Here is a 15,515-nt window from a genome sequence, read left to right on the forward strand (position 1 = left end):
GATGTTGTCGCTCCTTCTCCTCTTTTGTTGGACAAAATTCCTCCTTGTCCTCTGCTATCGTTTTTTTGTTTTTTTTCTAACATCACAAACATTTCTTCAATGGCAGCAGTTAGTCGCTGATTCAGCAACACTCACATCATTTGTAATATAGACATGTTCACACAATAAAAACACTTTACACTTACATTGGATCTCTGCTTTGATGTGTCGATCACTTCCGCCTCTCTTTGTTAGCAGCTAACAAGCTAAGCTAACCAGCAGGCTAGGCTAGCACGTCAAAGTGCACTCAGACTAATGTATCCGCATACAAACAATTAATAACGACGTTTACTCTGTTAAACGACACACATGTGCACATGTACGTTGTAATTAAGACCTAGAAACCATAATAACCAAAACAACGTAATCTCCGCCAGACGCCATCTTGTTCTGGTCTTCCTCCTGTGTGACGTCATCGAAGTGTTCTCAACCGCGGAACAAATGTTGGCCAAACACGTGTTTTACTGGGACAATAGTGAGTGGTGCACACTTCCTTCAAACACGTGTTTCACTGGGACAATAGTGAGTGGTGCACACTTCCTTCAAACACGTGTTTCACTGGGACAATAGTGAGTGGTGCACACTTCCTTCAAACACGTGTTTCACTGGGACAATAGTGAGTGGTGCACACTTCCTTCGCCCGGCCACAGAAGACAAAAAAGAGTTGCTGGTGTAACAATAGGAAGAATATATTCCACTCCTCTCTTGTACACGCGGCTTATGAGGTAATACACATGATATATTTTCATATTATTTATATTATTTACCTCATATGTTGTTCGCAGCTAACGTGCTAGCTTTAGCCCGCTAGCAGGCCTTTGTCGCAAATGCGAGCGTTTTTTTTTTGAGGAGTGTATTTTATATGTTCTCTGTGAGAATTATATTGACTTATTTAATACTTTTAACAGTATTTTTGTTGTATATTACAGTCACGCTTAACATCATTGAATATTTGTTACTAGAAAGAAACGAACGTCTCGAAATTTAAGTCTGGAATAAGTCACATGGTATAATAATAATACATTTTATTTGGTATAGCGCTTTTCAGTGCACTCAAAGATGCTTTACAGGATGAACAAAAAATATTATTGTTATTGTAATGACAGTGTAATATAATGTATTATTGCAGTGGTCTGCTTTATGTTGGTGTCAACTGTATTAGCAATAAATACAAATGATGTTTGCACGCACTTCTATTACCTTGATAACATCCATCCATCCATTTTTCTACCGCTTGTCCCTATTTGGTGTTGCGGGGGGGTGTTGGAGCCTATCTCAGCTGCATTTGGTGGACATATCATGGAAATTAAATCAACTGATGTTTGTTATTACGAATACACTATTTGCACAATTGTAAGTGATTAATGCTTATTCAGTCAGACTAAAACAAATATTTATTAAATAAATGTTAAATATTAAAAAATAGCTTTAATATACTGCACACAAAATGAATTTGCATCAATATTTTGTTTGTAATCGGAACATGAGGTACCCAAATATTCTAAATATTTGTTTATATTTATAAATGTATATATATATATATACTCGCTGGCACTTGTTCCACGTGCTTTGCTGCACTTCTGTTTGTTTTCTGTTGGGTTAAAAATGTTGCTTTCGCAGAAGAAAGTTAAAGTAGCAATGATTGTCACACACACACTAGGTGTGGTGAAATGTGTCCTCTGCATTTGACCCATCCCCTTGATCACCCCCCGGGAGGTGAGGGGAGCAGTGAGCAGCAGCAGTGCTGCGCCCGGGAATCATTTATGGTGATTTAACCCCCAATCACAACCCTTGATGCTGAGTGCCAAGCAGGTAGGTAATGGAGAACAAGGAGAGGATATTGCGCATAAAAGTAAAGCCAACCGACCACAGCTCTGTAGTCCTGGTCACCGTTGACGTGAGGTGGGACTATTTTGGAGGTGCACGTCAAGGTTGGCTGGTAGGTTGGTAGTGGGAGGAGCCAGTTGGCGTCACTTGATGCTGCAGCACAATGAAACTTTTATACGTGCAGACTGACTTCATGCAGTCATGACGGTATTAAAATCCCAGCAGGAGGTTTTCTTTAAGTTGTTACTTTTTCATCAATAATTAATGTAAATGCAGAAAAAAGGATCAATGACACAATTCATAATAATCAATAACTGATGATTATTCCATGTGTAGAAGAACATCACCACAAAGTGGTGTCAGTCCACTTGGAAAATATTATATTTGATAGACTAAAAAATATTTGACACATCTGAGCTGAAGTTTGTTTGTGTTGTCTTGCGGACGTCCAACAGATGAACGCTCGTCAAGAAGAACGTCCCCTTCAGCAACAGGAGGATCCACAGCCCCCCCACATTAAAGAGGAAGAGGAGGAAGTGTGGATCAGTCAGGGGGGAGAGTGTCCTGTAGGGCAGGAGGAGGCTGATGTCAGCAAGTTTCCACTGACTGTTGTCTCTGTGAAGACTGAAGAGCATGAAGACAAACCACCTGAGTCCTCACAGCTTCATCACAGTCCAAGTAAGCACAACATCCACATATCATCTAATACAATGTTTGTGACACATGTTTATCCGGGGGCCACATTTATCACTAAAGATGGAGATATACTGTATTTTCCGCACTATAAGGCGCACCGGATTATAAGGTGCACCTTCAATGATTGGCCTATTTTAAAACTTTGTTCATATATAAAGCACACCGCATTATAAGGTGCATAGAATAGATGGAACAGTAAAGTTAAAGTTAAAGTAGCAATGATTGTCACACACACTCTTGGTGTGGTGAAATTATTCTCTGCATTTGACTCATCACCCTTGATCACCCCCTGGGAGGTGAGGGGAGCAGTGGGCAGCAGTGGTGCCGCGCCCGGAAATAATTTTTGGTGATTTAACCCCCAATTCCAACCCTTGATGCTGAGTGCCAAGCAGGGAGGTAATGAGTCCCATTTTTATATTCTATAGTATGAGTCAGCCGGGGTTTGAACTCACAACCTATCGATCTCAGGGCGGACACTCTAACCACTAGGCCACTGAGTAGAGGCTGGGGTCACGTTATGCATCCTTTACATCAGGGGTGTCAAACGTAAAGCCCGCGGGCCGGATCAGGTCCTCAAACCGGTTTTATCCGGCCCGCGGGATGAGGTGGCTAAGTATGAAAATGAGCCAAAATGTTTGAATGAAAGAAACTGCTGTTCTAAATGTGTCCACTAGATGTCGCAATAACAATTTTGTGTATTTTTGTAGATGATGCTACATATCTAAAAACACAAAAAACACACATGATTTTAGTGCACCAGTAGACAAAAATGATCAACGTACATAAATAACATCCTGTAATTTGATTTTAATTTTTTTTTTTTTATCTTGATGGATGGAACATTAACACCAACGAGTTGATTGATGAACCTTATCACATAATTTAATCAGAAAGTATAGATAACAACAAATAAAGATAGAATACTATCAACAGCAACATATAAATGTAAAAAAAAAAAATTCAGAATGTGCTTGTTCTATTTTCGAACAAAGAAAACAATCCGAAGTTGTCTTTATTTTTAAGTTATTGTGCCGTGATTTTACCAGTCCAGCCCACTTGGGAGTAGATTTCTCTCCATATGGCCCCCCACCTAAAATGTTTGACACCCCTGCTTTGGAGGGAGCTGAGCTAAAGGGAATGTCAACAAAACAGTCAGATAGGTCAGTCAAACTTTATTAATAGATTACAAACCAGCGTTCTGACAACTCCGTTCACTCCCAAAATGAATAAACAGCTGTTTTATTATTTTCCCCGATTCAATAAACAGGTAAAAAACAGTCTGATACTGTTACGGTAAATCAAAGGTTAGTGCAATCACAATATAGTAACACTGGAAATAGTGCAAAGCAATAATATATCAATAACTCAACGTTGCTCAAACCCTAATGTCACAAAACACAAAATAAACATGTAAAGCTCACTTTATTAAGTTATTCCTCATCCACTAATCCCTCTAATTCTTCTTCCTCAGTGTTCCAATCAAACAGTTGGGCGTATACAACATCCAACATGTCTCGTCAAAGTCGTCATTAAATGAGTCATTGTCGTTGCAGTTAATGTTAAATTCTCTCGCTGCTGCTCTATTCCCGTCTTCTACTGTGTGACTGATCTCCTTGAGTTTAAACTCTGCGTGGTGGGAGCCATTTTGGAGTCTTTACACACAGAAACGGCATGCCTCCCGCAGTCATGTATCCCAGCATGCACCGCGCACTTCTTCTTCTATGGGGGAAATTAAGGTTGGCGGCTGTAGAAGAAGAAGCGCACTTCTTCTTCTACGGGGCAAAATAAGGTCGGCGGCTCAAAAAGAAAAAGAAGCGCACTTCTTCTACGGGGGAAAATGAAGTTGGCAGCTGCTTACCGTAGTTGCGAGACCTCCATCTGTCAGGTTCAAACATTGATGACATCTATTAAACAGGACAAAAGGGCAAAGAATCAAACAGAGACAGAATTCAATTTATACTCGGATCCGAGGAGAGGAATGGCCATTGTACTGCCTGTACAAATCCTGCACCATGCTCTGCCCCAAGATCGTTCTCGTGGTTCTTTATTTGATTTTCACCCCCCTCCTTCCCACAGCTGCTTCCTCATGGAAGTGGGTCATGACCAGCATTGCCTTCGGTTCCCGAACAGATCAAAGAAAATCCCATAAAATAGATCACAGAGAGTCCCATAAAATAGATCAAAGAGGGTTCGTAAAAATACTTAAAAGAGTTTCTCTGGAAGTTGGGCAGATTCTGCCATCTGTCCGCCTGGAAGTCCAGCATTCTTCTTGGAAAGCTCCAGCCTTTTTTCTTCTCGTCAGGAACACAATGTAATACAAGGTTTTATTTGATAATTTACACAGAATTTTTCTGACATTCCCCCGTTTATCAAATAAATTCCCCATAATCTTCGTATCCCTAATAACTTCTTCTTGCGATTTTCAGTTATTGTTTAACTTCCCTTGAAACAAGCTATGTTTACACTCAGAATTGAACATCAATTTTTCCCTCATAATTATCAATCAATCAATCAATGTTTACTTATATAGCCCTAAATCACTAGTGTCTCAAAGGGCTGCACAAACCACAACACAAACCGCTACGACATTCTCGATCAAGGAAAACTCACACTCAGTGGGACGTCGGTGACAATGATGACTATGAGAACCTTAGAGAGGACGAAAGCAATGGATGTCGAGCGGGTCTAACATGATACTGTGAAAGTTCAATCCATAATGGATCCAACACGGCCGCGAGAGTCCAGTCCAAAGCGGATCCAACACAGCAGCGAGAGTCCCGTCCACAGCGGAGCCAGCAGGAAACCATCCCAAGCGGAGGCGGATCAGCAGCGCAGATATGTCCCAAGCCGATACATAGGCAAGCGGTCCATCCTGGGTCCCGACTCTGGACGAGCGGTCCATCCTGGGTCCCGACTCTGGACAGCCAGTACGTTCCATGGCCATCGGACCAGACCCCCTCTACAAGGGAAAGTGGGACATAGGAGAAAAAGAAAAGAAACGGCAGATCAACTGGTCTAAAAAGGGAGTCTATTTAAAGGCTAAAGTATACAAATGAGTTTTAAGGTGAGACTTAAATGCTTTTACTGAGGTGGCATCTCCAACTGTTACCGGGAGGGCATTCCAGAGTACTGGAGCCCGAATTGAAAACGCTCTATAGCCCGCAGACTTTTTTGGGGTTTTGGGAATCACTAATAAGCCGGAGTCCTTTGAACGCAGATTTCTTGCCGGGACATATGGTACAATACAATCGGCAAGATAGGCTGGAGCTAAACCGTGTAGTATTTTATACGTAAGTAGTAAAACCTTAAAGTCACATCTTAAGTGCACAGGAAGCCAGTGCAGGTGAGCCAGTATAGGTATATATGTATGTATATATGTATATAAAGGTATATACAGTATAGGTATATATGTATGTATATATGTTTATAAAGGTATATACGTTGTAGTCGTAATATAATCAAACTTTCTTGTTCTTGTCAAAAGTCTAACAGCCACATTTTGTACCAACTGTAATCTTTTAATGCTAGACATGGGGAGACCCGAAAATAATACGTTACAGTAGTCGAGACGAGACGTAACAAACGCATGGATAATGATCTCAGCGTCTTTAGTGGACAGAATGGAGCGAATTTTAGCGATATTACGGAGATGAAAGAAGGCCGTTTTTGTAACGCTTTTAATGTGTGGCTCAAAGGAGAGAGTTGGGTCAAAGATAATACCCAGATTCTTTACCGAGTCGCCATGTTTAATTGTTTGGTTGTCAAATGTTAAAGTTGTATTATTAAATACAGGTCAGTGTCTAGCAGGACCGATAATCAGCATTTCCGTTTTTTTTGGCGTTGAGTTGCAAAAAGTTAGCGGACATCCATTGTTTAATTTCATTAAGACACGCCTCCAGCTGACTACAATCCGGCGTGTTGGTCAGCTTTAGGGGCATGTAGAGTTGGGTGTCATCAGCATAACAGTGAAAGCTAACACCGTATTTGTATATGATGTCACCTAGCGGCAGCATGTAGATGCTGAAGAGTGCAGGGCCAAGGACCGAACCCTGGGGAACTCCACACGTTACCTTAACGTAGTCCGAGGTCACATTGTTATGGGAGACGCACTGCATCCTATCAGTAAGATAAGAGTTAAACCAAGACAGGGCTAAGTCTGACATACCAATTCGTGTTTTGATATGCTCTAATAAAATATTATGATCGACGGTATGGAAAGCAGCACTAAGATTGAGGAGCAGCAACATAGATGACGCATCAGAATCCATCTTTAGCAATAGATCATTAGTAATTTTTATGAGGGCTGTCTCAGTGGAGTGATTTGCCCTGAAACCGGATTGAAAGATTTCACACAGGTTGCTAGACGCTAAGTTTTCATTTAGCTGCTCTGCAACAATTTTTTCGAGGATTTTTGAAATAAAGGGAAGGTGAGACACCAGTCGGTCGTTTACCATGAGGTCAGTTTCGAGGTTAGGTCTTTTAAGGAGAGGATGAATAACCGCTTTTTTGAATGCTAGGGGAACAGTGCCCGAGGAAAGTGATAAGTTTATAATATTTAGCACTGATGGACCTAATAATACAAAGAGCTCCTTGATAAGTTTCCCAGGAAGTGGGTCAAGTAAACATGTTGTTTGTTTTATTCCATTTACACGTTGTAACAATTCCTCTAATGTTACTTCCTCAAAACGAGAGAAACTATTTTTGGATATTTGCAGTATCTGCTGTATATACAGTCGTATCTGTGTTACTATAACCCAGTTGTAGCTGGGACACATTGTCTTTAATCTCCTTTCTAATAAGTTAAATTTTCTTATTAAAGAACTTCATAAAGTCATCTGCCGAATGGGTGGAGCTACTGGAAGGAGTCCCTTGTTGGGTTAGCGATGCGGCATGGTGTAGTGGGTAGAGCGGACGTGTCAGAATCCTGAGGATTTCAGGTACGCTTCCCACCTATTACCATCCAAATCGCTGCCGTTGTGTCCTTGGGCAGGACACTTCACCCTTGCCCCCGGTGCAGCTCACACTGGTGAATGAATAATGAATGAATGATTGGTGGTGGTCGGAGGGGCCGTGGGCGCAAACTGGCAGCCACGCTTCCGTCAGTCTACCCCAGGGCAGCTGTGGCTACTGATGTAGCTTACCACCACCAGGTGTGAATGAATGATGGGTTCCCACTTCTCTGTGAGCGCTTTGAGTATCTAACAATAGAAAAGTGCGATATAAATCTAATCCATTATTATTATTATTACCGTACTAAACAAACATTTAGGATTGTTTTCATTAAGGTGGATGAGATTCAAGTAATATTTAGCTTTAGCTAAGGTAAGCATGCTTTTATAAGTTATTAAACTATCACTCCATGCTTGATGGTGCACCTCAAGTTTAGTCGTGCGCCATTTGCGTTCCAGCTTTCTACATAATAATTTCTGAGCTCTAGTTTCTTCTGTAAACCACGGGGTAGGCTTTTTTGGAGCCTTTTTTAACTTTAGTGGTGCTATACTATCAATGGTTTCACGCAGGGCGTCGTTAAAGTTGTTAGTGAGGTTATCAATAGAGCCCACATACTTTGGGAATGGTGCCATTACCGAGGGCAGTAGGTCAGTAAGAGTTGTCGTTGTGGCCGTATTAATGTTGCGGCTGCTATAGCAGTTATTATTATTATTAGTTTGCCGAACATGCGTCTGAATCTCGAACTTTATAAGGTAATGATCTGACAATAGTTTAGTATACGGGAGTATCGTAACTTTGGAAGCGGTGATACCCCTGACAAGCACTAGGTCTATCGTATTACCGTTGCGATGCGTGGGTTTATTTTTTATTTGTGTAAGACCACAGCTATCAATTATAGTCTGGAGCGCTACGCACGGTGGGTCCGATGGGGTATTCATACGGATATTAAAGTCCCCCATTATAGTTATATTATCGGCGTGCGTCACTAGATCAGCAACGAACTCTGAGAATTCATTGATAAAGTCCGAATAGGGCCCTGGGGGGCGGTAGATAACGGCCAGGAATAGAGGCAGCGGTGTGACAAACCTCATAGTAAGCACCTCAAACGATTTATAGTTATTATTTATGTTAGGACTAAGGTTAAAGTTTACGTTGTATATTAGTGCGACCCCCCCACCCCTTTTAAGGGGACGGGCAATATGCGCATATGTATATTTAGGAGGAGATGCCTCATTTAGCGCAAAAAAGTTGACTGGTTTAAGCCAGGTTTCGCTGAGACCGATGACGTTAAGATTGTTGTCTCTGATGACCTCATTAATTAACAACGTTTTGGGAGACAATGATTTTATGTCTAAAAAACTTATATTATAGGTAATTGGCTGTTTTAGGGAATTTTTGATCAAATTATCTGTAGTAGTAATATTAATAATGGTCTGTTTATTATGCCCAGTGCACCTAATATAATTACGACCATATCTAGGAATTGATACGACGGGAATTTTCCGATTGTTTGTTTGGTGCTTTGATAAACTGGACGCATCATAGTTTTCCACCTCAGTAGAACGCATGTCTAACTCTGAAACAATCAAAGCAGAAAAAACTTGTTCTAATTTAACTGACTCCTTACCTAGACCAGTCGTCTCGTATCTTCCATTTAAATCCTGCTTCAGGATGGAGGGAAGTGGTGTTCTGTGGGCATTAGCCTTTAGCTTTGTTTTTAGCCCCGCTCGGCATCCGCGTTTCCGATCACACCACTGGCGTCTGCTCCGTTGACGGCCTCCGCCGCTACTATACTCCGCTGCTTCACAGGCCGCTGGATGTAGCCGGTGAAGTATTCCCGTGCTAGCTAGCAGGTCTAGCAAGCACGCGTCTATCAGTCCAAAATGGCCCGATCTATACACATCCAGAAGTGTCTGGCGGTCGTAAGTGATCACGGAGTGACCACGATGTGAGCCAGCCATAAAGTTTGCAGAATTGTCCGGTATTTTTTTATTTATTATGACATTTCTGGAAATAAATCAGGAACACCATCCAGGTAGGTATTCTCGTCGTCAGATTCATCTTCTCTGTCGTCCGCCAGAAAGTGCGTCTGAACAGCTTTATTGTCTGCTGGGCTAATCACTGTGGTAATCAAGACGGTTAAGCAGAGAACACAAGACAGGGAATACAACAACATCCACACAACGTCAGTCTTGTTGAACACGGCCATAGATACTAAATATCAAAGACTTGTATTTGCCAAACACGTCCAACCACCCCTCCCACATAGATGTATCTATGCCAGAGTACTTTTTAATCTTACCGTTAAGGGTGTGCAGGCCTTCCAGTGCTTTGGTCAGGCTACTTTCTGCATCATTGTAGTTTGGTATGAACGTGCAACACTGTTCACCAAATATTGTGCACACGCCCCCTTTTTCCGCTAACAACATGTCTAGCGTTATACGGTTTTGAAAAGCCATAAGGAAGGTGGCGACGAGTTGATCAGCGACGGCTTCAAGTCGGCCTGTGTAATTTTCTAATCTCTGTACGTTGTAGTAGACGTAGTTTATTCTATCAACATTCTTGTTAATCGTACACCACCAGTAGACGGAGGATTCAAATCCAGCTACAACTTAATTTACCAATTTATAGTCGTCAGATACACTTCTTTGGACACCCATTGGATCGATCAAGTTAGATCTAAAACACTTTGCCAGTTTACATCATGTCTAGTTATTTTCCAATGTCCAGGTATCAAACTGTTCAGATATGTTAACAACCCTTGTACAAATATCCATACATTTGCTATGTGTAAGCAGTTATCTTATGATAAGTTTCCTAACTGCTGTACGTGTCAATGCAGGTATAATTAGCTTTTTTTTATTTTATTTTATTATTTTACATATTTATCAAATATTAGTTTCTGTTTTGTCTCTTTAGCTACAGGTACATTTTGTTTTGCTCATTACTTCAATCAAACCTTTTTGACTCATCTTGAGCAATTGTCTGGGCTTTTGCATACAACACAATCAATTTGTGTAGCTTTTCCTACTTGCTCTGCCATAAGGAACAAATTAATTGCCAAAACAGGAACCAATTATTATCAAACTTTGACACAACTGTGACAGTGGAATTTGTAGTGTGCTAGTTAACATGTCCCTTTAATAAGACAAATACAATCCCAAATACTTTTTTTTCCATTATATGACCTTTTTACAATGTGCTAAGTGTAGTCAGCTTGGTCTTTCCACTATCTTTACTGCTGTCTTAGTTGTTTACAACCTCTCTCCCCCCTTGGAGAATGCCAATGTTTCCTTTTCATCGATTTTTCAAAATTTTGGGAGCTGACAAGGTCTTCCAAATATTATTTCAAAGGGTCTTAGTCCTGTTGTACTTGTAAGGTTCATATACTGTACATTTTTACTAACTCTTTGCATAATGCTTTTGCTACTGTTAGCACATCTGCTTTTCCTTTAGGAAATATTTCTACCCACTTTGAAAATGCATCTGCTATGACCAGACAATAATGTTTTCCTTCACTCTCATTTAGTTCAATAAAATCCATGCATAGATGTTGTATACATTTTTTTTATTTTTTGTATGAATGAAACTATAGGAAGTATGGTACTTCTAGTCATGTCCCTCCTGTTGAGCCATAAGTTCACCTATGGCTCACAACTGCTACCCACTTCTACTGATTGTTTGGTATGATTAGTGTATTGTCTGGACATACATAGATGTATTCTTTGTACAACGTGACTCTGTTTTTTTTTTATTCATTTATCTTTTTCTTTTGGAGTACTTTGTTGTTGCATATATTTTAGTATATCATTATTTATGTCACTAATTTGTAATTTGAAATGTGTATTTCTTTTTCCTGTTCCTTGTTTTGCTGCTGTCAGCAAACACACCTCCCAGTGACACTGCGTCTGCTCCTTTGGTGTGTGTGCTGCACATTTGCATATTGCTATTTTAGCTGGTAGCTGTACTGCTTTTACTCATTTTTTTCCAATAATTCTCCATGTTTTACAGGTTTTCCTGTTGACGTTGCTATATTCTTCCAGTGTTATGCAAATGTGTGCACTGTTGAAAATGTGTATTGGCTATCTGTGTATATTGTGACCTTTAGATCTTTCATTACTTTACATGCTTCTATTAGTGTTACTAATTCTGCATCTTGCATTGAGTAATTTCAATCAATCAATCAATCAATGTTTACTTATATAGCCCTAAATCACTAGTGTCTCAAAGGGCTGCACAAACCACTACGACATCCTCGGTAGGCCCACATAAGGGCAAGGAAAGGAAAACTCACACCCAGTGGGACATCGGTGACAATAATGACCCAGTGGGACGTCGGTGACAATGATGACTATGAGAACATGATACTGTGAATGATCAATCCATAATGGATCCAACACAGTCGCGAGAGTCCAGTCCAAAGCGGATCCAACACAGCAGCGAGAGTCCCGTTCACAGCGGAGCCAGCAGGAAACCATCCCAAGCGGAGGCTGATCAGCAGCGCAGAGATGTCCCCAGCCGATACACAGACGAGCAGTACATGGCCACCGGATCGGACCGGACTCCCTCCACAAAGGAGAGTGGGACATAGAAGAAAAAGAAAAGAAATGGCTGATCAACTGGTCTAAAAAGGGAGTCTATTTAAAGGCTAGAGTATACAAATGAGTTTTAAGGTGAGACTTAAATGCTTCTACTGAGGTAGGATCTCGAACTGTTACCGGGAGGGCATTCCAGAGTACTGGAGCCCGAAATGAAAAAGCTCTACAGCCCGCAGACTTTTTTTGGGCTTTGGGGATCACTAAGAAGCCGGAGTCCTTTGAACGCAGATTTCTTGCCGGGACATATGGTACAATACAATCGGCAAGATAGGATGGAGCTAGACCGTGTAGTATTTTATACGTAAGTAGTAAAACCTTAAAGTCACATCTTAAGTGCACAGGAAGCCAGTGCAGGTGAGCCAGTACAGGCGTAATGTGATCAAACTTTCTTGTTCTTGTCAAAAGTCTAGCAGCCGCATTTTGTACCAACTGTAATCTTTTAATGCTAGACATGGGGAGACCCGAAAATAATACGTTACAGTAATCGAGGCGAGACGTAACAAACGCATGGATAATGATCTCAGCGTCTTTAGTGGACAGAATGGAGCGAATTTTAGCGATATTGCGGAGATGAAAGAAGGCCGTTTTAGTAACGCTTTTAATGTGTGCCTCAAAGGAGAGAGTTGGGTCGAAGATAATACCCAGATTCTTTACCGTGTCGCCTTGTTTAATTGTTTGGTTGTCAAATGTTAGAGTTGTATTATTAAATAGAGTTCGGTGTCTAGCAGGACCGATAATCAGCATTTCCGTTTTTTTGGCGTTGAGTTGCAAAAAGTTAGCAGACATCCATTGTTTAATTTCATTAAGACACGCCTCCAGCTGACTACAATCCGGCGTGTTGGTCAGCTTTAGGGGCATGTAGAGTTGGGTGTCATCAGCATAACAGTGAAAGCTAACACCGTATTTGCGTATGATGTCACCTAGCGGCAGCATGTAGATGCTGAAGAGTGCAGGGCCAAGGACCGAACCCTGGGGAACTCCACACGTTACCTTAACGTAGTCCGAGGTCACATTGTTATGGGACACACACTGCATCCTATCAGTAAGATAAGAGTTAAACCAAGACAGGGCTAAGTCTGACATACCAATTCGTGTTTTGATACGTTTTAATAAAATATTATGATCGACAGTATCGAAAGCAGCGCTAAGATCGAGGAGCAGCAACATAGATGACGCATCAGAATCCATCGTTAGCAATAGATCATTAGTCATTTTTGCGAGGGCTGTGGAGTGATTTGCCGTGAAACCGGATTGAAAGGTTTCACATAGATTGTTAGACACTAAGTGTTCATTTAACTGCTCCGCAACAATTTTTTCGAGGATGTTTGAAATAAAGGGAAGGTGAGACATCGGTCGGTAGTTTACCATGAGGTCAGGATCGAGGTTAGGTCTTTTAAGAAGAGGATGAATAACCGCTTTTTTGAATGCTAGGGGAACAGTGCCCGAGGAAAGTGATAAGTTTATAATATTTAGCACTGATGAACCTAATAATACAAAGAGCTCCTTGATCAGTTTCCCAGGAAGTGGAAATGCACCCCCATACCTTCACAGATGCTGGCTTTTGAACTTTGCGTCGATAACAGTCTGGATGGTTCACTTCCCCTTTGGTCCGGATGACACAGTGTCAAATATTTCGTAAAACAATTTGAAATGTGGACTCGTCAGACCACAGAACACTTTTCCACTCTGCATCAGTCCATCTTAGATGATCTCGGGCCCAGAGAAGCCGGCGGCGTTTCTGGATGTTGTTGATAAATGGCTTCCGCTTTGCATAGTAGAGCTTTAAGTTGCACTTACAGATGTAGCGACCAACTGTATTTAGTGACAGTGGTTTTCTGAAGTGTTCCTGAGCCCATGTGGTGATTTCATTTAGAGATTCGTGATCGAAAGTCACGGTCATTCAATGTTGGTTTCCGGCCATGCCGCTTACGTGGAGTGATTTATTCAGATTCTCTGAACCTTTTGATGATATTATGGAGCACAGATGTTGAAATCCCTAAATTTCTTGCAATGTCACTTTGAGAAAGGTTGTTCTTAAACTGTTTGACTATTTGCTCACGCAGTTGTGGACAAAGGGGTGTACCTCGCCCCATCCTTTCTTGTGAAAGACTGAGCATTTTTTGGGAAGCTGTTTTTATAGCCAATCATGGCACCCACCTGTTCCCAATTAGCCTGCACACCTGTGGGATGTTCCAAATAAGTGTTTGATGAGCATTCCTCAACTTTATCAGTATTTATTGCCACCTTTCCCAACTTCTTGGTCACATGTTGCTGGCATCAAATTCTAAATTTAATGATTTGCAAAAAAAAATGTTTATGAGTTTGAACATCAAATATGTTGTCTTTGTAGCATATTCAACTGAATATGGATTGAAAATGATTTGCAAATCATTGTATTCCGTTTATATTTACATCTAACACAATTTCCAATCTCATATGGAAACAGGGTTTGTACAAACACACACACACACACACACACACACACACACACACACACACACGCACACACACATACTGTACATTCTTGTATGTGTGACCTTCTTGAGACCTCTGAAAAATGCCGACCTATTTAGGTTTACCCTTTTTAGATATATCAAGATTTATATTTACAACATTATTAATATATACATACTATTCTAATATAAAAAAATAAGCTTTTTGTAAATTTCTTTTGGATTCTGTTTTTTAACTGGTTTTTATTTTACATTATGTGGGCTCTACCGAGGATGTCGTTGTGGTTTGTGTTGTGGTTTGTGCAGCCCTTTGAGACACTAGTGTTTTAGGGCTATATAAATAATCATTGATTGATACATTATTTATTTGATGTTATTACGATCTCTCTCTCTCTTTCTCTCTGTGTGTGTAAACATATTTTCTTTAATAATTTTGGCCAAAAGGGGCACATTTCAATGTCTTACATACACTTGTTATTTCATACGTTGCTCAGAAGGGGAACACATTCAAAACTGACACACAGTCAATTTGAAAAATTCCTCCTTTTTGGGACCACCCTCATTTTGATAGATTTCACCACCAGGGGTGCAAATGAGACATTCTCTATTCGATGCAATGGTTTTCCGTATAGGGACCATGATGTATGTCCTAACTTGTTCACACCTGCTCATACGGAAGCTACTTATCCTTGATGGATTCTCAAGAATGGTAGAAATAAAATAAATGAATAAATACATACAGTGGATTGCGGAGACCCCTTGAGGTAGTTGTAAGGTATCCCCAGCTGAATGACAGGTAGTTAACAGCAATGGAACCTCACTGGGTCCATGTGTACACTCTCAGTTACATTAACATTGATATTATACATGTGGGCCAATAGATAGAAATGCTGTTAAATGTAGCTTTGATGTGGCAAGCTACTTTTGCAGTGTAGCGTGTAGTGTAGCTTGC

At 40.8% G+C, this 15,515-nt stretch overlaps 1 protein-coding gene across 1 annotated transcript in view; it reads left to right on the forward strand.

Moving 5' to 3' along the window:
* The first annotated feature begins 631 nt into the window (after positions 1–631).
* Positions 632–15,515, forward strand: part of LOC133546695 (zinc finger protein 271-like) — a 43,701-nt gene continuing 28,817 nt past the window's right edge. The window contains exons 1-2 of the mRNA XM_061892490.1: positions 632–764; positions 2,322–2,544. Of these exons, the coding sequence (XP_061748474.1) occupies positions 2,322–2,544 (223 nt within the window). The 5' untranslated portion in view covers positions 632–764. The remainder of the gene's footprint in view (positions 765–2,321; positions 2,545–15,515) is intronic.

Source organism: Nerophis ophidion, unplaced genomic scaffold (assembly GCF_033978795.1).
Source record: "Nerophis ophidion isolate RoL-2023_Sa unplaced genomic scaffold, RoL_Noph_v1.0 HiC_scaffold_37, whole genome shotgun sequence".
NCBI lineage: Eukaryota > Metazoa > Chordata > Actinopteri > Syngnathiformes > Syngnathidae > Nerophis > Nerophis ophidion.